The sequence below is a fragment of the Canis aureus genome, chromosome 22 (genome assembly GCF_053574225.1).
Source record: "Canis aureus isolate CA01 chromosome 22, VMU_Caureus_v.1.0, whole genome shotgun sequence".
In the NCBI taxonomy this organism is placed as follows: Eukaryota; Metazoa; Chordata; class Mammalia; order Carnivora; family Canidae; genus Canis; species Canis aureus.
In genome coordinates this window covers 17,940,020-17,961,928 of record NC_135632.1, presented here as the reverse complement: position 1 = coordinate 17,961,928, position 21,909 = coordinate 17,940,020, and the positions used below count along the sequence as shown (strand labels likewise).

The 21,909-nt window shown below is 51.7% G+C and overlaps 1 protein-coding gene across 2 annotated transcripts in view; it reads left to right on the top strand.

The window, feature by feature from the left end:
* The window catches only part of ESYT3 (extended synaptotagmin 3), a 50,466-nt gene that overhangs the window by 6,562 nt on the left and 21,995 nt on the right, over positions 1-21,909 (top strand). For both annotated transcript variants that reach the window (XM_077864973.1, XM_077864972.1), the window contains exons 2-8: positions 12,132-12,173; positions 14,057-14,191; positions 16,938-17,014; positions 18,878-18,944; positions 19,583-19,672; positions 20,108-20,163; positions 21,537-21,657. In XM_077864973.1, the coding sequence (XP_077721099.1) occupies positions 12,132-12,173; positions 14,057-14,191; positions 16,938-17,014; positions 18,878-18,944; positions 19,583-19,672; positions 20,108-20,163; positions 21,537-21,657 (588 nt within the window). The remainder of the gene's footprint in view (positions 1-12,131; positions 12,174-14,056; positions 14,192-16,937; positions 17,015-18,877; positions 18,945-19,582; positions 19,673-20,107; positions 20,164-21,536; positions 21,658-21,909) is intronic.

The window sequence follows — 21,909 nt, the reverse complement described above, 5'->3', positions numbered from 1 at the left end:
TCATGGCCACCTGTGCAGTGGGCAGGAAGAGTGGAGAGCTGATCGCCAGCTTCCATTGGCCTCCGGTCCACGGCAGGTTGAGCTAGCGCTTCAGTGGGAAATGTCCCCAGTCACTCTGGTGTGAGCTGCCCCCTGGAGGCCACAACCCAGCTACACAGAGGAGAGGGGGTGGGGAACTGGGGCTCAGCCTGCCCTCTCTCTGTCCTGACCCCTTACCCCTCCATTCAGAGTTACTTCGGGGAGAGATCCAGGGAAGCCTAGAGCTTCTAGCCCCAGTGTGTTCACATGTGCTTGAGGAAAGTGATTCCTCTCTTCCTCCCCCTTTACTGCAAATAGTGAAGAGTTAAGGTATTTCCTGCTCCAGTGGAAACTGTTAAAGGGAGAAGCCCCACTTTCTTCACCCTGCCTTCCAAGCCAGGCCACACGGGGAGTCAGGGCCCGGCTCCTGCAAGCTGTCTGTCTCAGGGAGCGTGGGGTGGCCTGGCCGCTCCCGCCCGAGAAGCCCCATCACAGTATGCCAGGAGTCCTCTTGATGCTCACAATAAAAAAATAGGGAACTTCTCAGGGACACAGGATGTTTCAAAACTCCAGAGTCACCCACTCCATTCTTTGGCCCATGTCGTGTTTACTTTTTTAAGTCTCTGGTTATAAATTGGTTTAAAATCTGGTTTTTCTGGTTATAAAGGTGAAAGTAGTCCCATTGTAGAATATTTGGAAATGGCCTAAAAGAATTAGAACACTGTTTATAGTCCTTCCACACAGAAATACGTCATTCTATTTGTGTATACTTCTTTTCTATTGAAGATGTATGAAAACTGTTTTTATTTACTTTATTTATTTATTTATTATTTATTTATTTATTTATTTATTTATTTATTTATTTACAAGAGACACAGACAAAGAGAGGCAGAGATATCTCATAGGCAGAAGGAGAAGCAGACTCCCTGCAGGGAGCCCAATGCAAGAATTCATCCTGGGACCCCAGGATCACAACCTGAGCCGAAGGCAGGCGCTCAACTACTGAGCCACCCAGGCATCCCTGAAAACAGTTTTTAAAAAACTTGTACCCTTTTCCCCCTGTTTTTTTTCTATTATTAGCATTATATTATAAACATTCTCCAAAAAAAACCTGTTTAAGGATTACAATATCCTTAATATGAATATACCCTACACTGCTGAACCATTTCGTTAGCTTTGATTATCTGCTATTTCCAAGCTTGTCCTCCTTACGGGCTAGCTGAGGCAGGCAGTGTTTCCTGGATCTGTCTGGAATTTGTCCCTCTGCCTTACCAGACTGACTCTCTTGATCAACTTCCAGTGCAAGCTCAGGCCCCCACAGCACCTGGAGCCTGTGTCACACCCCACTTCCTTCATGGGCTTGCACCTGCCTATTCTTGTGTCTGACTTTTCCTCCAGACTGAATGCTCTTCTAGGGCAAGGTGCATTTCCTGCTCCATGTCTGTACCCACATTTCCTTGCTCGCTGCCCAGTACATAGGAGGCTCTCAGGAAAAGTCTGTTCCAGGAACACTACAGCGAATGCTGCAGGAACCTTAGTCCGTGTTTCTCAAGTTCCTTACTGTGGATTCCTACATGTTAAACTCATATGTCAAAGCTTAGAACACCTTGTGCCCCCCAGTGGCTCAGTCGGTTAAGCATCTGCCTTCAGCTCAGGTCACGATCTCAGATCCTGGGATTGAGCCCCCCACGTCGGGCTCCCTGCTCAGTGAGGAATCTGCTTCTCCCTCTCCCTCTGCTCCCCTCCCTGCTCATGTTCATGCTCTCTTTCTCTCAAGTAAATAAAATCTTAAAAAAAAAAAAAAAAAGCTTAGGGACACCATAAAGATTCTCATTCCCACTTCACTGTGGCCTTATCAGCATCGGGAATTTCACTTTTTGGTATCTTAAGGCTTCCATCATTTTATTACAGTTTGCAATAATTGCATTTTTTTTTTTTTACAAATTAAAGGTTTATGGGAACCCTGCATCAAGCAAGTCTATATGTGCATTTTCCCAACAGCATTTGCTCACTTTCCGTCCCTGTGTCACATTGTGGTAACCCTTGCAGTATTTCAAATTTTTTCATCATTATTCTATTTGGTGATCTGTGATTAGTGAGTATGACTCCCTGAAAGCTCAGGTGATGGTTAACATTTTTTAGCCATAAAGCATTTTTTAATTATGTACTATTGCACACCTAATAGACTACAGTGTGGTGTAAACCTAGCTTTTATATGGGAAACTGAAAAATTCATTTGACTTGTTTTAAGTGAATATTATTGTAATATTGTATAGTCACTTCATCACAGTGGTCTCGAACCAAACCTGCAGTATCTCTGAGGTATACCCATACTAGTTTGATAAGCAAGAAGATATGTTTTTTCACCTTGGGGCATGACCAAACCTAACTGTTGGACTGCATTCTCTGCTGATTCACCATTACACTCAGGTCTCCTTGAAAAACACACCCATGTGGACAGCTTGGGGCAGCCCCTCCATGCTCCAAGCCCTTGTTCCTCAGCAAAGGGTGACAGGCTCCTGGCACCAGGATTCTTGTCACCAGTGACTACCTTTGCAGTTTTATCTGCTCGGTGTCCTCCTTCTACTGGCTCCTGTTAACTTGGGCCAGGCTGCAAGCTGGGTGCATTGTTCAAGAGCCTATGGATTCTAGAACAGCATTAGATGGAATTTCAAGTTGGCCAAATAACTTTTTCCTTTAAAGCACTTTTAGCCGGGTAATTTTAAGCAGAATAGTGGGCAGATTTAAAAGCAGTTTTTATGGTTAAATGTGTACCTCTCAAGAACAGAGAGAAAAATGGGTCAAAGTCTGTACTTAACCAGGAAAAAAGTATATGAAATGAGGGACCATTTTCCAGTAGAGGAGGAACCACTAAATAGGCACCATGGAGTAGGGACCAGTCTCCAAAGACAGGAGCTGGCCTGAAGCTCCATGTGGCCTCCCTGTGGCAGGACATCCCTGTGGAGCCCTGGAATGAGGGGGTCCTCTCTTCTTTGAGCATGGGAGGCAGTTGGCATCAGTTTGAGTCCGTATGTGTGTGAGTGTAAGGATGCACACCAGAGCAGAGAAGAACCAGGAGGCTTTTTCCCCAGCAAAGAAGTCCCCATTGTGTGGACGTGTGATTCTGTGGCTGTGTCTGTGTAGTTCTCAGGGCACGGGTCTCAGGTCTTCGGGGTACAAAGAGACACACAGACCCTCCTGTGACAGGGAGTGAGCCAGGTTCGCCTGGTGACAGGCAGGTCCTTGAAGTGAAGCTGGCCGATCCCGCCGCCTCATGAGAGGGTCTGGTGCCCACAGCTGCTGTCCAGGCCTCCCAGCCTGGAGGCCTGCCCAGGGCCCTGCCCAGGCTCTGGCACTGATTGGGGTGGCCATCTCTCTGGCTCCATTTCCTCACTGTGGGATCATTTTTCCTAAAGGGTTTAAGAAATAAAGCACATGACCACCTGGGGATGAAGCATGGATGTGGGGTGCCATGGTGGTGGCCTCTGCGAGCCTGGAATTTCGACTTCTACTTGAGTTTGCTTTATAGTCTGCCTCTGTTCTCTGAGCTCTCCTTACCGTCACTGCCTTAAAAATGTTGTCATTAAAATATGAGCCCACTCTGCCTGGGAGGCCTTGGCCCAAGCACGCGAATAGCAGAAGATGTGAGTTTAAAAAAGGGAGGCCTTAGGTGGGGCCTGAGGTCCCCTCTTTTTAAGCTGCTCTGAAGAGCACTGTCAAGGGGCGGGTGGGGGGAAGGAATCCAGGGTCCTGGTGATTTGACCACCAGCCTGGGCAACTTTACAATTTCCCAGGCCTACTTTGGAGACTTGCTCACACCTGTAATGCATCGGTCAGGGTTGTGTTCGTGTTTGAGGGGTGAATGAATGCTAGAGCTCTGAATTTGTCTCCATTTAGATTCATGTTCATCAGCTCCTGATTGCAGACCTGAGTGGGGTCGGCATTGCAGCCTCACTTCCCTCCATCAGAAGAGACCTGAGGCTGGACCTGTGCCCCTCAGGGCCCCTGGCAGCACTTCCTGCTCCTGCGGCCTGGCTCTATGGGGGCTGGGAGGGGCTCACATTTTTAGGGGTAGGGGAGGCGCCAAAGCCAGGCCCACTCGTGATACTGTGTTTTTCATCCTTTTCATCCACTGGCTCTTGCCTCCCTTTGCTCTTTGTGGCACAAGAGTTATTCCCTTTGTAAAAGAACCGGGGCCCATAAGGTGCTGGTAAGGATTTGATGACAAAGCCGTATTCTCCCAAGAGTGACCGCTGGAGACACGGATGGGGACTTGGTTAGCCTCATCAGGAACCCCGGGGGCGGAACGGTCGCCTTCTTCCAGGGCCTGAGCAGGTCCTCCAGCCCAGGGAGCCCTGCCCGCCCAGACTTCCACACCCCTACACCCCCGTGACCTGAACCACCTGGGAGACCTGGGAGCTCGTGAAAGGTACAGGCCTCCGGGTCTCTGCCGAAGGTCCTTAGGTTCCTGAATCTAAATCTGCGAGGGCCCTTACCAAGAACCCACGTTTTAAGGAGCTCTGCAGGTGATGGGTGAGCCCCCTGCCTCAGTCTGCCCCCTGCATTGCCAGGAGGTGTGGGTGTCTCCCCACCGGCTGGTCCCGGAGACTCCCGGCCCTGTGAGGTATTGGGACCGAAGTCCAGTGGCTTTAGGACTCAGCCCGAGTCTGGGCCAGCAGTTATTTTTTTTTTTTTAAGATTTTATTTATTCATGAGAAAGAGAGGAAAGAAAAGAAAGAAGAAAGAAAGAAGAAAGAAAAGAAAGAGAAAAAAAAGAAGAAAAAGAAAAGAAAAAGAGAAAGAAAAAGAGAAAAGAAAGAAAGAAAGAAAAAGAAAGAAGAAAGAAAGAAGAAAAGAAAGGAAGGAAGGAAGGAAGGAAGGAAGAAAGAAAGAAAAGAAAGAAAGAAAGAAAGAAAAGAAAAGAAAGAAAGAGAAAGAAGAAAGAGAGAGAGAAAAGAAAGAGAAAGCAAGCAAGCAAGCAGGCTCCATGCAGGGAGCCCGACGCGGGACTCGATCCCGCGTCTCCAGGATCACGCCCCGGGCCGCGGGCGGTGCTGCACTGCTGGGCCCCCGGGCTGCCCGCCAGCGATCTTTTTACGCCTTCCCTGCGTCCACCTCGTGCGGGAAGACGTGCACGGAGGCTCTGATTGGGTCCCCTCTGCCACGCCTCCCTGCGGAGCCCCCTCCCCATTGGACAGTACCACGCAGGCGCCTCGCGGCCATTGGACGCAGCCTGTCCGCAGGCGCAGCCCTCAGCCAATCAGCAGAGGCCAGGGAAACCGCCCTCACCTGAGTCCTCCCGCTTCAGCCCCAGCCCCCTGCGCTGTGCTCCCCTCTCCTCGCTTTTTCTAGCCTCCCTTCTCGGTTTCTCTGAGTGCCGAGCCCCAGGCCGCTGGGGTCCCGTAGAGAATTTGCTGGACTTTGGGTCAGACAGAACTGGACACGTAGCCCGATACTGTTCTGGGCATGCACCTGCGGACAGAGGGGTCACAGTGTCTGCACCTCCCGCGTCCAGACACCTGCCCGCAAGCATCCCCGCTTCTGGGGCATTTACCGGGGACGGTGCCCAGCACCTCGCATGCATGGTCTCACGTACTCATCTCAGGAACTCCGTGGAATTGGCAGCATTGTGCCCCTCTTGTGGATGAGAAACCCAAGACTGAGAGAGGTGACATTTTATTTTATTTTATTTTTAAATTTATTTATTTATGATAGTCACAGAGAGAGAGAGAGAGAGAGGCAGAGACACAGGCAGAGGGAGAAGCAGGCTCCATGCACCGGGAGCCCGACGTGGGATTCGATCCCGGGTCTCCAGGATCGCGCCCTGGGCCAAAGGCAGGCGCCAAACCGCTGTGCCACCCAGGGATCCCGAGAGGTGACATTTTAAATGCACAAGGAATACTTAGACACTAAAACGGACTTCATAGGCTGACACTTCAGGCGCAGGAGGCGGGGAGCAAAAGGTTTGACGGCTGGGCTCAAATTATATGCAGGAGAAATAGGAGTTCCGGTCATCCGGGTGATCTGGGCAGGTACCAACTGGGCTCTGAGCCTCCCCTCATCTGTAAAGTGAGGATGATTGTGGCTTTGCTGTGCACGTTATGGGGTGTTAGGAAGATGAAATCAAAGTATCTGTGGAATGTCCTTTGTAGACTCTTAAAGCGTGGCCTACCAGTGAAGACTCCGGTCTCATGAGGGCAGTCCCCTGCTAAATTAGACTTTCTACGAAAGAGGAAAACCTCGTAGTTACATACTTACATAGGTGTTCTGAAGAGGAGTGAGGAGGCAGGATGGAGGAGTACAGACTTGGTGGTGAGACAGACCTGGGTCTGTGTCTCAGCTCTGGCACTCCGGAGCTGCCGACTGTGAGCAACCTTTCTGAGCCTTAGTTTCTTTATCTGTGCAATGGGGCTGATAAGGGATTAAGGTGAGTTCTAAGGGATAGGAGATAACATGAACTCAAAAGGTTTGAAAATAGGATGGGAAAAGATATAACTGGGCAACTTTGAAACAAAAGTAAACTAATGGCAATTTTAATTAGACAAAATAGAATGTAACTCAGACACCTCCTAAAGACCAGGGTGTTATAATCCTAAAAAGAATAGTAATTAGGGCAGCCCAGGTAGCTCAGCGGTTTAGCACCGCCTTTGGCCCAGGGTGTGATCCTGGAGACCCCAGATTGAGTCCCATGTCAGGCTCCCTGCAGGGAGCCTGATTCTCTCTCTGCCTCTCTCTCTCTCTCTCTCTCTCTGTGTCTCTCATGAATAAATAAATAAAATCTTTTAAAAAAGAATAGTAATTAAAAAGGTAATCTAAAAAAAACCGGTAATCTAACTGTTAGACATGTATGTACTGCATAATATAAACTTGAAATGTAAACCAACAACCTGACACAACTACACAGGGAGGTGGATAAACCAACATTTGGGCTTGGAAACTCTAATACATTCCTCTCTAAAAATGATAAATCAAGTAGACAAAGAGGAAATAAGGATAAGAATATTCAAAGGGCATGATTTTTTTTTGCAAAGGATATGATTAATAAGTTGATCATACCTGCAACAGTCACAGAAATTAATCATGCACTAGGCCACAAAGGAATTATCAATATATTCCGATTGATTGCCATCCTACAGACTGTGCAGACTATAAAGAAATGGAATCAGAAAACAATAAATAGCTTTAGAAATCTCACATGTCTAATTATTTAAAATTATTCTATTAAAAAATCATTGTTTCAAAGGTAGTCATAATGAAAATTACAAAAAAAAAAAAACGGGAGCTGAATAATGATGAAAACACTATGTCAAAAATCATAGGGGAATTTATAACTTTGAATTTCTCATAAACCAAAAACAAATAAAATTTACAATTCTAAGAACATAAAAGAGCAACAGTTTTAGATCAGAGAAGTAGGGAAAGAAATAATAAAATTAAGGGTGAAAATGAACAAAAATTTTCATATGAATGCAAAAGGAAAAGAAAATTATTAACAACAACCAAAACTAGTGCTCTGAAAAGATTAATACAATGGACAAAACCTTTGTCAACCTTGATCTATTAATAAAGAGAAAAAGACGAAAATAAAATCTAGAATGAAAAAGATAACTACAGATAAAGCAGATTAAAAATAATAAAATATTATAAATAAATATCAGTACATTTGAAAACCTAGATGAACTAGTTACATTTCTAGAAAAATATAAATGCCAAAATTACCATAATAAGAGATAAGTGGACCTTTATACACCATTAACCACTACAGAGAGAAATGGTAATTTCCCACCCCAAGAAAGCTGTCTTTATAGAAACTTCACTGATCAGAAAATTCCTATTATTTACAGGTTGTTTAGAAAATAGGATATGGAAAAGCTGTCCCACTAGTTTTACAATTTATTATAAAATCTTTGTAGCAAAACTAAATATGAATTGTACAAGAACAAAAATTGTAGGTACCGCTTTGAATTGTGAGTGTATAAAACCTAAATGAGATATCAGGCTAACTAAACGAACTGCTTCAAATGGGGCTTATCCCACGAACTAGGGACAGTTTTGTTTTATAAAGGAACATCAGTTAACTTGGCCACTTTAGTGGATGAAAGGGGAAAATAACCTGATTATCTCAGTAGATTTGAGAAAGTGCTGAATATAGTTCAATACCCATTTATAATGAAAGCTCTCAGAAATTTAGCTCTCCAAAAGAACTTCCTCAATCTGATCAAGGCTGTCCTCTAAAAATCTACAGCGAAAATCATGCTTCATGGAAAAACTTCCATTTGATGTCAGGAACAAGATAGAGCTGCTCGCTGTCACCACCACTGCGTGGTGTGGTGCCACAGGGCTTGGCCTGTGATGACAAACCTAGGAGAAATAAGAAGGATGAAGATAAGAAAAAAAAGGTTATTGGAGATTATAAGGGTCATGTTGCAAAGCCACAGTGATTAGAACAGTGTGGCACTGGCCTACAAACAGGCAATAAAGCCATAGAGTTCAATGCCAAGTCCAGAAACACACTGGAGGACACATGAGAAGCTAACGTGAGGAAAGGTTCTTCAGAAGTTAGGAAAGACGGGATCTTTTTTTTTTTTTTTTTTTTTTTGAGTATATGATAGTAGAAAATCGCCTTAGTGGGAGTCTGTATGCCTATCTTACCTGCTGTAAAAAATTTCGGACAGATTAAAGACCTTAGTGCAAAGCTAAAATAGAAAGTCAGCAGTTAAAAACATGGAAGAACTTTAAGAAGTTGGAGTATGGAAAGACTTTTTCAAAAGGCCAATTATAATGGAAAAATGACTAATTTGTCTCCATCAAACTGAGGAAGCATTGGGGCTGAGTAGCTGTTCCCTGAGTGTCTGGCTCTCTGACATCCTCCCCTGGTCCGGGACCTACCCTGGGGGCAGCCGCAGAGAAGATGGCCTGGCTCTGGGTTTGGTATCACTGGGGAGTCATGACCGGTGCTGAGCTTGAGGCCGAGGCGAGCCGGCAGGGTGCCTAGGGCAGAACAGGGTTACTTGATGGTTCCTTATTTTCTCAGCCTGAATCGCTGCTCTCATCAGGGCATTCAGACTTGCTCTCTAGAGGAATCTCTTAGCAAGGAGCCTCAAACACGAGTGTGGCTGGCCAAGGGACCATGAAAACAGTGCGGGCCCTGGGCGTTCCGCTGCTGTCCACACGTTCAGGGTGAGTGTGGGCCACTCTAATGCAAAGAGCGGGTTGGTCATTAATACCACACAACCAGCCCTGACGGAACTCTAGAATCATGCCAGGAGCTTGTTAAAAATAAATTGCAAGGCCCCACCTGGCAACACTCTGATTCAGTAGGTGTGAGAGGCAGCTCAGGAATCTTTGTCTGACTGGCTCCCAAGTGTGGCCATGGTTGGACCTGCCAAGCTGGATCGCTTTTCCAGGGTGCAGGAGATCAGAACTCAGCTCCCAGGGATGCAGAACCTCCCCTGGAGAGGCAGAGGGTAGGAGGTGTAGAAAGGATATACACATCAAGTGGGAGTGCAGTGGTCAGGGTGGAAGGAGGAGACGGAGGGGTCCAGCCAGCAGGCTTGAGCAGAAGAGAAGCAAAGGTGTGAGTGAAAGCCCAGCCGTAACCCACCTTTCTCCTTTGTGGGGGTCCCCCTCCCTGCACCTTGGTACTGATCCTGCACTGCAATGGTCCGTTAATTGCCTGCTTCCTTTACCAGCCTAGGAGCTGTGTGAAGGCAAGAAGCTTGCATTCATTTATGCATTCATTCATTCCACAAATATTTATTAAGACATTCATATGCCAGGGACAGGGACTAATAGGGAACAAGTCTGAGTCAGCCCCCTCGAGCTTCCAGTCTAGTAAGGAGGCTGGCAGTAAGACCAAGTAGCTCTAATGAGGTGTATTCAATGCCGCAGTGGAGAACCAGCAGACACCTAATAGGGACACCTATCTCTGACTTGAGAGATCAGGAGAGGCTGCTTGGAAGAAGTGAGGTCAAAGATGGTGATGAATGGAGCCAGCAGAGGACTGGATGTCTGTTTCCTCCCCCCATGGAGGAGTTTTTACTTCAGTGCTGGCCAGTATGATACGGACCAATGAAAGTGTCTCACGCTCCATTTGCCCGGTACCAGCTTGGGACCTGACCCAGGGCAGCAGCAGGGAATGTGGCGAATAGGCTGCCTCTCCCCAGCTGAACCCGATGGGCCGTCCCCAGTTCCTGCGCACAGCCCCCAAGATTTCCTTTCCCATTATTCCCTCCTGTTCCTGCGGACTGGGCCAGCTCCCCCTCTGGGAACCAGGCAGTGATTTTCCTGTAGCACCTGGGAATATTAGATGCTCCTTCAAGTTGGTATGGATCAGTATCTAGAACTGGGGAATCTAAGGCTGGAAGAGAGCTTGGTGTTCCTGGAGTCCCAGAAGCACTGGGCTTCTCTGACTTCTCAAGGCTGTTAAAACTGCTCCTAAGGGGCGCCTGGGTGGCTCAGTCGGTTAAGCAACCCACTCTTGATTTTGGCTCAAGTCATGATCTCAGCGTTATGAGATGGAGCCCTGCATTAGGGTTCCGCACTTAGCGGGGAATCTGCTTGGGATTCTCTCCTCCTCAAATAAATCTTTAAAAAAAAAGAAAAACTGGGCAGCCCGGGTGGCTCAGCGGTTTAGTGCCACCTTCAGCCCAGGGTGTATCCTGGAGACCCCAGATCGAGTCCCACGTCTGGCTTCTTGCATGGAGCCTGCTTCTCCCTCTGCCCGGAATCTCTGCCTCTCTCTCTCTCTCCCTGGTCTTTCATGAATAAGTAAATAAAATCTTTAAAAATAATAAAAAAGAAAAACTGCTCCTAAAGGAACTAAATTACTTTATACTCCTGGGCACAATTGTCTAGGCCAGGGTCTATGTTTGGGCCTTCAGGGCGTCCCCAGAGCTAGCCCAGGGCCTGGTGTGCACTAGGTGTGTGAACTGCATGGACACATTTCCTTTCCTGAGCTTGGGAGGTCCTATGCCCACCATGAATCTGATTCTGAGTTGGCCTTGTGCTCCAAGGACTTGGCGACAGAGATGACCATTGCTACCATTTTGCTGATCCACGTTTTGTGTCAGGCACCAGTACTGTCTTACACCTTTGTCCCTGAAAACCTTGGGGGCTGGGCTGGGGGTCTGTGAGAAGCTCAGCAGACACTGGGAGAGACTGAGAGTCTTGCAAGGGGTTAAGAACCCTCAGAATCCGGTCCTGCAAAGGTTAGCAAGTAGGATTGTCACTTCTCCTGGGGATAACCCCTCCAACCCAGGGATGGAGCAGGACTCGCTCAGCAGACAGTGGCTGGCAGCTGTGACCTGAAGGAAGCTCGCCTATGTGACTACAGGATCTGGCCTGCTGGGGAGGGGCGCTCCCATTCCCCAGTTACCTATGAAAACAGCATGAACCAACACAATCCTATGTGTTGCTAAGTGGAAAAAAGCAGATTACAAAACACTGTGACCTCAATTTCTGTGAAAACTACATATCCTTGTTTCTGCCAAGAGCCTGGAAGGAAATGCATCAACCTGCGTAAGGGTGGTTGTCACTCAGCATTCTCTGATAAAATATCTTTCCTTTTGCTTGCCTGGTTTTCTAATTTTTCTCCAGAGGCTGTGATTACTTGTGTCATTAAAAGGATAAGGAGGACAGAAGTGGCAAGGAGCAAAGTGGGGTGGTACCCTGGGCCAGTCGGATGGGGGTTCCGCTGGGTTTCCACTGGGAAGGTGGGGCTTATTTGCATAAGCAAATGAGGGGTTCCAGCCCTACCCTTCCAGCCTGAGGGCTACGGGGTATAGTGGGGATGCTGGGTGGGAGGGGGGGGAGCAGTCCGGGACCGCCCACCTGTAAGCCTCCCAGCTGGGAGGAGGGAGGACGAGGTGTCAGTGTGGGCAGCGCATTGCTGGTTGCCTGCAGCCTGCCCCACCTGACAGTGCGCCCGGGGCAGGGCTGGCTGAGCCTCCCGGCAGGTGCCGGGTGGGCGCTGAGCAGGGCAGGGAAGCAGAGCAGAGGTGGGGTGAGTGGAGTGAGTGGGGTGGGAGCAGGAACCCCAGGGCTGCGCTGCTGGATCTCCAGGGGCGGGATGCTGTTGAGTCTAACTCACCTTCGGGGCTTCTCTTCCCCAGATCCACTTCCCGGATGTGGAGCGGGTCGAGTGGGCCAACAAGGTAAGGCTGCGGTGGGCCTGCTGGGGCTGGTCTCCTGGGCCTCGTCCTCTTGGTGCTCCCGGGCTGAGTGACCCCACACTGGGTGGGGGCGAGGCGACCATGGACTAAGGCCCGCTGGCAGTAACGGTGCCCGCTGGGGCAGAGATGGCCCTTCTGCCTGTCTCGTTCCCTTCCCACCCTCGGGGTTCTCATTTCCAATGACTTTCTTTAAACACACACACATGCAACAACAACAACACCTTTTTTACAGTCTGAAATTAATGACAGTCATAGCAGAAATGTTAGAAAATACAGAGAAGGATTGAGCAAAACGCAGCCCCCCAGGAGGCCAAGTTCAGCACTTCCCAGGGAGAGGGGGGCCTATCCCGGCGGCCGGCCCTCACTCGGCTGCCTAACCTCTCCGAGCGGTTCCCTCGTCTGTGCAGTGGGAGTAATGATGGTCGCTGCCGTGTGAGGTTGTGAGGACTCATGAGGTCATGAGAGCACCACGACGCCTGGGATGTCAGAGTCACTGTCGTCATCCCTCTGGCTGCTGTTAGCTCATGCGCGGATCCCCCGTGCGCCTGCTGCCTGATGCCTCGGGGAGGGCCCGGCTCTGTGAGTCCAGGTCTGGCCCTTTCTTACAGACGAGGAAGCAGAGTCTGGCCCCTACCTGATGAGCCCAAAGCTGTCTCCTAGACGTGAAGGCTCATATATCCTCCCACCCTCTCAAGTATCCTGATTCAGTACCTTTTTCTAGGACAAACCTTGCCTTTGTTCTGGTTAGAACAGCCCGTAGCAGGAGTGACTTCAGTTTAGGTATAAAAAAGGACTTCCTGATGGTTTTCGAGCCAAGGCTGATAGTCTTGTGTTACCAGAAATGTCATTGCCGTGTGGGTCAAGACTGTTCCCGGCCTGCAGGTAGAAGTTGGAAGGGGATGGTTCCTTTCAGAGGAGTGGCTGGATTTCTGTGGATTAATGCAGGGCCCGGGTCCCCTGGGACAGACCTTGTTCTGAGCCCCCAAAGTTCTTCCTCCCTGTGTGTCCGCTAGTTCATGGGTACCCCCGTGTGTTACACCCTTCTTTCTTGAACTGACACACACTATCCCTACACAAGGCGTTGGGGATGTGTGACTGGGGATGAGGCTCCCGTCCTCAGCTGTGTAGACAAACCACACACTGGGGCACCGAGTGTGCTCCGAAAACCTTGTGCCTGAGACCCATTGGGCAGCCCACACAGCAGCGAGTGAGGAAGATGGGACCAGCTCCTAAAGGGGCCCCGAGAGAGATGGGGGCAGTAGAGGCCTGTAATCCCACTGCCTCAGGCTCCCCTGATGGTGCATCTGGTGACCGCGAGGGGCATCTGTGTTTACAGAGTCCAAGAGAAGGAAGAGGAACGTGTCAGCCCTGCTGCTCCCTCCCTACCCTTCTCTGCCTGCTTCCCAAATCCGGGCTAGGAGTTGCTCTGCTGCAGAGATCAGCCAAAGGCAGCCTTTTCTGATTGCTAGAAAAAAAATAAATTCACAGAAAACAAATTAACTTTGTCTTCTGTGACTTTTTTTTTCCCTAAGCCTCTGGCACCTGCTACTTCTTGATGACACCACAGTGTTGGCTCGGATAGCTTATGTTTCAGCACAGAACCAAAAGGTTCGTGATACTAGGTTTAGTGACTCATGGTGCTCTGCAAAACAGCACCAAGACGCATTGCCTGGGCAAGTGTGAGAACTGCTGCTTTAGTTACGGGATGTTTGATGGACAGATGGATGGATAGCTGGTAGGTGGGTGGGCAGGCAGGCCTGGGGTGCTACAGTGTAAGGTCCCGGGGCCAGGTTGTCCTGGGCAGCCCTGGGTCTTGGGTGGGGGAAACAGACCTGATCCCCAAGAGCCTCCTCTCGTCATCACAGATCATCTCTCAGATCTGGCCCTACCTGAGCATGATCATGGAAAACAAGTTCCGGGAAAAGCTCGAGCCCAAGATCCGAGAGAAGAGCAGCCACCTGAGGACCTTCACATTCACCAAGCTCTACTTTGGACAAAAGGTGGGTAATGTCTCAGGAGGGGCAGCCTGTCTCTACTTTGCAGACCCTGCCTCAGGTCACGCACCTGACCGGGAATATCCCAGGGGACCTCCCCAGGGGCCCGGCCCCCACCTGCACTTTTCAGCCTCCCAGCCTCAGTGGAGACCCCTCACCCCCGAGTCCCAGCATCGCCATCTCTGCAGGTTCAAAGGAAGCCTGGCTCAGAGACAACAAAAAGGAAAGGTGGGAAATAAGTCTGCGTTTCTTAAGCCAAATTTTGAAAACATGCCATGTTGTCGAAGCCAGCCAGAGAGAGGGATGTATAAGTCGTGCTTGCTGAGGCACCAGCTCTGAAGATCACACCTTCCCAGGTGAGGTGGTGCCTCAAAGCAGGGGCTAACTCTCTACCAGCTGGCCGATTGTGTCAGTTAGCGTTACAAACCCAACACTAGTTCTGTGAAGCTAATAGGTGACCTAGGATAGAGGAGGTTTGCATTTGACATTCCTGACATCGTGTCCCTATTCTTGACAGCCTCTTCTTCCACCCTCTTGCCCCACTCCTGCTGCCCCCAAGTGCCCCACTGATGTGAGTCTTATTTTTGTCATTTGAAAATTCCTCCCCCAGGAGTGCCTGGCAATTGGGCTCAGTCGATAGAGCATATGACTCTTGATCTCAGGGTTGTGGGTTTGAGCCTCAAGTTGGTCATAGAGTTTACTTAAAAAGAAATGCATCCCCCAGAACTGCTATGATGTCCATCACTTTGTGGGCACTGGCATCTGGTCTGGTGTGGGACAGGCAAGTGTCAGAGCACAGGCCAGCCTGCCCCGGAGCATGTGCCCAGCTCTGCCCCACTAGCCACCTGAGCGGGCGCGGAGCAGACAGGCCTGACCCCTGGAGATCCCGGCTTATGCGTCTCGAACTCAACCAGGACTGGTTTGTCTCAGCACCTGCTAGTTTGTTGTACAGTCCCTGCTTCATTCATGCAGACTCACGGAGCGTGGCTGAGTGCGAGGCACCACAGACAGAAAGGAGTGTGACTGTGGCCCTGCACAGGGAGGTCACTTTGCCCCTCCAAAAGGAGGGGCACTGTCCTGTTATGGAGACAGACACATGACCTGGTGGCCCAGCACATGGCCGTGTGCTCACAGGGGTTGAGGAGTGTGAGCACCCAGGGGGACAGGGGCACGGGGGCTGCGGTAGTCAGGGAGGACTGCTGGAAGCAGGTGATGTCTGAGCTGGCATTTGAAGGACTGAGCAGGCCCAGAGCCCAGGAGCAGGCGGACGGCTGTGTTTATGGCCGAGTATGATGCCTGTGGGATGTGGTGCTGCTGGGAAGCCATCCCTTGGGCCTAGCGGTGACTCTAGGCTGTGGGGGCCCCTTACAGCGCCCCACTCCCCTCCCTAGGCTTCCACTGGCTTTGCTGGGTCTTTAGCAGCAAGACCCTGGAGGCCAGGGTGGAGCCAGGTGCTGTGCAGCCTGAAGCTCCTACAATTCTGGGGGGACCCTCTTAAAGAAAAAGAACATAAAAATGTAAAATCAGGAGAAAAATGAATATTAAATAAATATGAGAAGGAACAGGAAAATAAACCGCAGTGAATTATACATTTAAAAAGTTGACATATCACACATACCACAACCTGGAAAAACTACATGATGATTTTAATTAACTGCTCAAGTTGTCCCTATGATACATTTTATCCTGCATTTTTGGCTCCGTGCTCTTTGATAAGCTTTTCATGTGACAATGCATTTGGAAATGTCACTTTCTAAGGAGAGAATAGAAAGATAATGGGATCTTCTCTAGTACGGTTGATTGAGTTTTTTTCCTCCAACACTTCATTGTGAAAAATCTCAAACATACAGAAAATGTGAGAGCATTATGCAGCGAACCCTCTGGATTATACAACCGCTAACTTTTTGCTATATTTGCTTTAGCACGTATCCACACATCTGTTTTTTTCTCATTTTTTTTCTCATTTTTTTAAATGCATTTTAAGCCAGATTACAGACATTAGTGAACTTCGCCCCTAACTACTTTGGCATGCATAGAACTGAAATTCAAATGATACTTATTTTTTTGCTTTTGATAAATAATAACCAGACCCCACTCCAATGCCCAATAACCTCCTGAGAGGAGGTAAAGAGAGGAGTGGGGTAGGGAAGAGAACTTAGGAGCTCTGCCCTCGGCCCCAGAGCTGGGAGACTATGGCCTGGCCCTAGTGTGAGGCACTTTAATTTCTAGGGTCAGAACCCTCAGCTGGAGACCCTGCCTTCTTGTCTTGCCCTTAGGGAGCCAACTCCTACTCATGTGCCAGGGCTATTTAAATGCCTCCTCCTCCAGAAGCTTTCACTAACCTCATCTATCCGAAGGGAGGTGCTCCTGAAGTCCCCTGATCCCCATGTGACAGCTGGGACTGCACTTCACTGTGCCCTCCCCCACCATTGTCTCCTCTGCGGGGCTTCCAACCCATGAGGGCAGGCTCAGCCTGTCTTGCTCCTGGCCTTCTCCCCAGTCCAACGCCTGGCACACAGCAGGTGCTCCGGAAACATCTGTGGTAGGAGAGAGAGAGAAGGAAGGGTGCACATTCGAAGGGGGAAGTACCATGGTTCCAAGGACAGACGGGCTGCAGCCTGAATTTCTCGGTGCCTCATCCCAGGAGTGAGTGATCAGTTGTTGTGGACAAAGCCCCGTGCTGGGCGTGGGCCCAGCAGCCATCCATTGCTGTAAGATCCCTGCTGACCTCTCCCTCTGGCATCTCTTCCAGTGCCCCAGGGTCAACGGTGTCAAGGCGCACACTAACAAGCGCAACCGAAGACAGGTGGTCCTGGACCTGCAGATTTGGTGAGCCCTCTTCCCTATGCGAACCAGGTGTAGGGGACCCGGGAACGCTGCGTGAGAACAGGTGGTTTGAAGATGGAGTAGCATATTTACATTCTAACCTGGGGTGTGAAGGCGCCTCACAGCACACAGAGTCCCCAGTGCCCTGGGCTGGAACACAAGGTCCCTGCTTGGGACAGGGAACGATATCAGAATGGATAGTCTCCGGGAAGCCACTGCTGTCTGACCCCTCAGCTCAGGCCTAGCTTCTCCCACAGGAGAATGCTCTGGTACCCAGGCCCGGGCAGCAGAGCTTTCTTGGAGGTCAGGGCTAGTCAGTTGGAGGCTCACACCGGCTGCCTTACAGAGGATGTAGAAAGAGGGAGCAAGTATGGCAAGAAGATGTGGGGACTCATGGTAAGGCCCAGGGAGCTCTGAGCACGGGCTGTGAGAGATCCGTGGGAGAACCGGACTCTGTGGCTCCCCAGGAAAACAAGGAGGCAAACACATGTGAGTGACTGGCTCAGTGGGTTGGGCGAAGCTACCTCTTTTGAATGATGTTTGTAGCCAGCTTGAGTCTGAGAGAAGGGACATTCAATGCAGGAAGTCTTCCTGGAGGTGGCGAGATTTGACTTGTGCTTTAATGGACCAAGGATCCTTTAAGGGATCCACCCACCAAGGGACGCCTGGGTGGCTCAGTCAGTTGAGCGTCTGTCTCTGTTTCGGCTCAGGTTATGATCTCCTGGGTATAGGGTCCGGCTTGCCTGGGGCTCTGAGCTCACTGGGGACAATGCTTGAAGGTTCTCTCATTCTGCCCTTCCCCCATGTATTCGCTTGTGCTCTCTCTCTAAAATAAATAAATCTTTAAAAAAAAAAAAAAAAAAGGTGGGCAGGCTGGGTGGCTCAGCAGTTTAGCGCCGCCTTCAGCCCAGGGCCTGATTCTGGAGATCCAGGATCGAGTCCTGTGTTGGGCTCCCTGCATGGAGCCTGTTTCTCCCTCTGCCTGTCCCTGCCTCTCTCTCTTTGTCTCTCCTGAATAAATACATTTTAAAAATCTTAAAAAAAAAAAGGACTAAGGATCAACTGTGGAAGTTCGAGAATGTTGCATTCCTCCCCAGTGTCTCATTTCCTGTCCTTAGCCCAGGGGCCGGCACTGAGAGCGTATCAGGTAGATAGGAGCCAACTCTGGGAACACCCGTCCCCATCTAGGGGATATGTTGGGATGATGGTGACCTGGGCTCTCCAGCTCTGCCACAGGATCCTGGCATGACCACTGAGGCACATCAGGGCCATCTGGCACCTGCTTCGCTTCTCCCCAGCTCTGGCCGCCCTGGGGTCCCTAGGTTGCCCCACTTCCAGAGGAACCCACCCTTTCTGTGACATCCTGCAGGTATTTGGAGGCTGCCCTGCCTCTCCGCTTCGTCTCCTCCTTCAGTCCTGTGACAGGGTCTCACGATCTTTACCCCAGAGGCGCCCGTTCTGGGCTCACTGTGCCTGTCACTTGGTACGAGCCACCAGCTAGACGCAGCTTCCTGTGTCCTTGGGGAAGAGACCTAAGCAGAGAAGGGGCAGTGGCAGAGGGGTGGGCGGCACGTGCGTCAAGAGCCCCTGCTTCAGGTGTGTGGGGTGTCGCGGGGCAAAGTAGTGCCCAGAGTCCCTGCCCTGCGGGCAGAGGATGTGCGCAGACCCGCAGAGCACGGGGGGTGGCCTCCGGGGCCCGGCCTAGGTCAGCATTTGTGCAGAGCTGCGGAAGGCCGAGGCTTCTGGGAGCCATGGCCAGGTGCTGCAGGGCGTGGTGGCCAGCTGTGTGGCCCTGGGCAAGTTCCTGGTCTCTCAGTGGTGGCCCTGCCCCTGCCCCCGACCTTCCTTCTCCCTCCCCGCTTTCAGCTACATCGGGGACTGCGAGATCAGTGCGGAGCTGCAGAAGATACAGGCTGGCGTGAACGGGATTCAGGTACGTGGGAGCTGGTGGCACGGCTCCCCCTCCACCCGCCGCCCACGCTGCTCCTGCCCCTGGGGTGGGGAAGCGGCCTCAGGCTGGAGGAGGCTGCAGAAAAGCGATGACACCACACACAGGCTGGTAACGATCACCGGACTCCAGGCCTGGGTCACATGGCCAGAAAGCGGTGACTGGCCTTCACCGGGCCTCGGCTTGGCCCCGTGGCCCCACACCTGCCTCTGTTTGTAAGGTCCCCCCCAAGGAGACATTAGCTGCCCCGGGAAGGGGGAGGCTCTGCTTATGGGGTGATGCACAACCAGTGCTTAGAAAACGCAGTGGATAGAGGGGGCAGGAGCATCTTGCGGTAGAGGAGTAGCAGGCCGGGCCAGCCTGAGATGCGGCAGGGCTGTGGGCCCCTGCGGCAGCGCACCCGTGGACAGCAGGGGTGGCCAGCCCCCAGCCCCGGCCCCCGGTAGCCAGCAGACGGGTGGCAGCCGTGCGCTGGCTTCTGTTCCCTGAATACGGTCCCTGTCACAACAGCAGGTGGCCCTGACATTTAGGGGTGGCACGGGCACGAACAAGGCAGCAGTGGCCTCGGCCGAGCGCAGCAGGTGCAGGGAGAAGGCAGGCTGAGGTCCTGTGTGCCCATCCAGTTGCAGGGCACGCTGCGGGTCATCCTGGAGCCCCTCCTGGTGGACAAGCCCTTTGTGGGAGCCGTTACCGTGTTCTTCCTTCAAAAGCCGGTAAGTCCCAAAGAGACGCAGGCCTGTACGGCCCCAAGCGCTAGTTCAGTCCCGGAGTGGCACTGCTTGAACCAGCCCAGACCTGGGTGCTCCACATTCCTCGTGTCCCATCATCTCAAGCAGCCGGGGGTGCTCGACTGTGTCCCCCAAGAGCAGGAAACGAGGTCACACAGGGGGTCTGAGGTGGAGAGGAGTCTGTAACTCAGACCTCTCGGCCCAGGCTGGTCTGTGGCCATGAGCACTGGTCCACTCCTGTGTGGTCCCAGCAGGGAAGCAGCAGGCCCGACAGCCCCAGACTCAGAGGTGACACCCCTGCTGAGGTGCCCCACAGCAGGTGGGGTTCTCCATGCGGGTGGGCTCCAGGCACTTGGCAGAGGGCCCTCGGCCTTGCGCATCTGGCCCCTAGAGTCTAACAGCCTCCCTCCGCCCCTGCAGCATCTGCAGATCAACTGGACAGGCCTGACCAACCTGTTGGATGCACCGGGAATCAAGTAAGTGCACTGCGAGGGCTGCCAGGCGGGACCCCAGAGTGGGGCTCCCGTTTTCTGCGTGAGGAGAGGGGCCTGCACCACGCTGTCCCTGCTCCCGAGGGAAAAGCGGTGGTGCGTTTGGAGTGGGAGCAGGAGGCTAACAGTGTTGTGGCAGGCGCTGTGCCCCGAACACACGCACACGCTCAAACACCCGGGCACACACCGGCCAGAGGTGAGGTCAGAGCGCAGGCTCTGGAACCGGATCCAGCCAGACCAGGCTCCTGCTCGGTTGGTCGCTCCACAGCTATGTGGTTTCAGAACGTTTACTTTACCTCTCTGGGCTCTTCCTCAGTGAAGGGGGAGCCCGGTTCCTCTATGTTGTGGTTCCTGGGACAACACTTAGGTGTGTGCAGTGGCACAGTGGATGTGGAGTCACGCGATGTCCTCCTTTCATCTGTACTCCTCCCCCTCCCCAACCCAAGTGTGTGGTGACAAGCCACTTGGCCTCCCCTTTCCATGGTCACAGGGGGCAGCTGTCACAGTAGAGGCCAGTGAAGAGAAGCTGGTCTGGGGAATTCCACATCCCTGGGACTGGCCGTGGGGGCTGCAGCACGCAGGGCCTCAGGCTCCCTGAGAGGAGCAGAGGAGGGCTCCAGCCCCACATGGACACATCCCCAGGAGGGAGGGACAGTTGGACTGGCCAGGGCAAGCACCAGTGGGCTTACCGGGCTCAGCCACCTCCCCTGCCCACAGGGAGGACCTCTGGCTCCTTCACAGGGGATGTGGCCACGGATCTTGGCCCCCTGCATTCAGAATCCAGTTGTGCACTGTTTTATTCAACAGATGTTTACTGAGCACCCACAGTGTGCCAGTCCCATTCTAGGCACTGTCCTGTTCCTCTACCCGGGGGGGATGGAGAATTTTGATGGCATGTCCGGGAGTGGAAGGGCTCCGGGAACAAGCACTTGGCTAGTGCTGTGCACCAGGCACTATTCTCTGCACTTCACACGTTTTAACTCCTCCTTGTAACAACCCTGGGGGTGGGGGTGTAATATTAATATTCCTCTCTTTAGAGATGAAGAAACAGGTCCAGAGAGGTTAGCAACTTACCCAAGTTCACCCGGCTCGTGGGTGATGGAGCCAAGATTCACTCCAGGTCATCCCTCTTAGCTACAGGCCGTGGTGCCTCAGAGAACAAAGCAGGATTGGGAAAGGGGTGGTCAGGGGCTGTCAAAGTGTCTACCCCACATCCCTCCAAGCCAGGCAGGCTAGAGTCAGGGCTGTTCTCTCCTGGGCAGGGCCCACCCCACCAAGCTCTGCTCCTGGGCGGAGGGGCAGGTGACCTGGGGAGGTGGTGCCGCTCCTTTACAGCTGGCCGTGCCCCCTGTCCCCAGTGAGATATCAGACAGCCTGCTGGAGGACCTCATTGCCACCCACCTGGTGCTGCCCAACCGCGTGACCGTGCCTGTGAAGAAGGGGCTGGATGTGACCAACCTGCTCTTCCCTCTGCCCTGCGTGAGTACCTGCAGTGGCCACAGAGCACTGGGCCCACCCCCCACCCCCCAAACTGAGGGACAGATAGGCAGGAGGAGGGAAGGCATTCTCAAGATGGTGATCATTGTCTCTGCCCTGAGAGAGCACAGCATCCTCATTTCATCGGGTGAACACTGAGTCTTGGGAAGGTTGACTGGCTTGCCCAAAGGCACCCATCCAGGTGGCATTCCTTCCTGGATCCTGGTGCCTTAGCAGCCTGGGTTGGGGACTGTG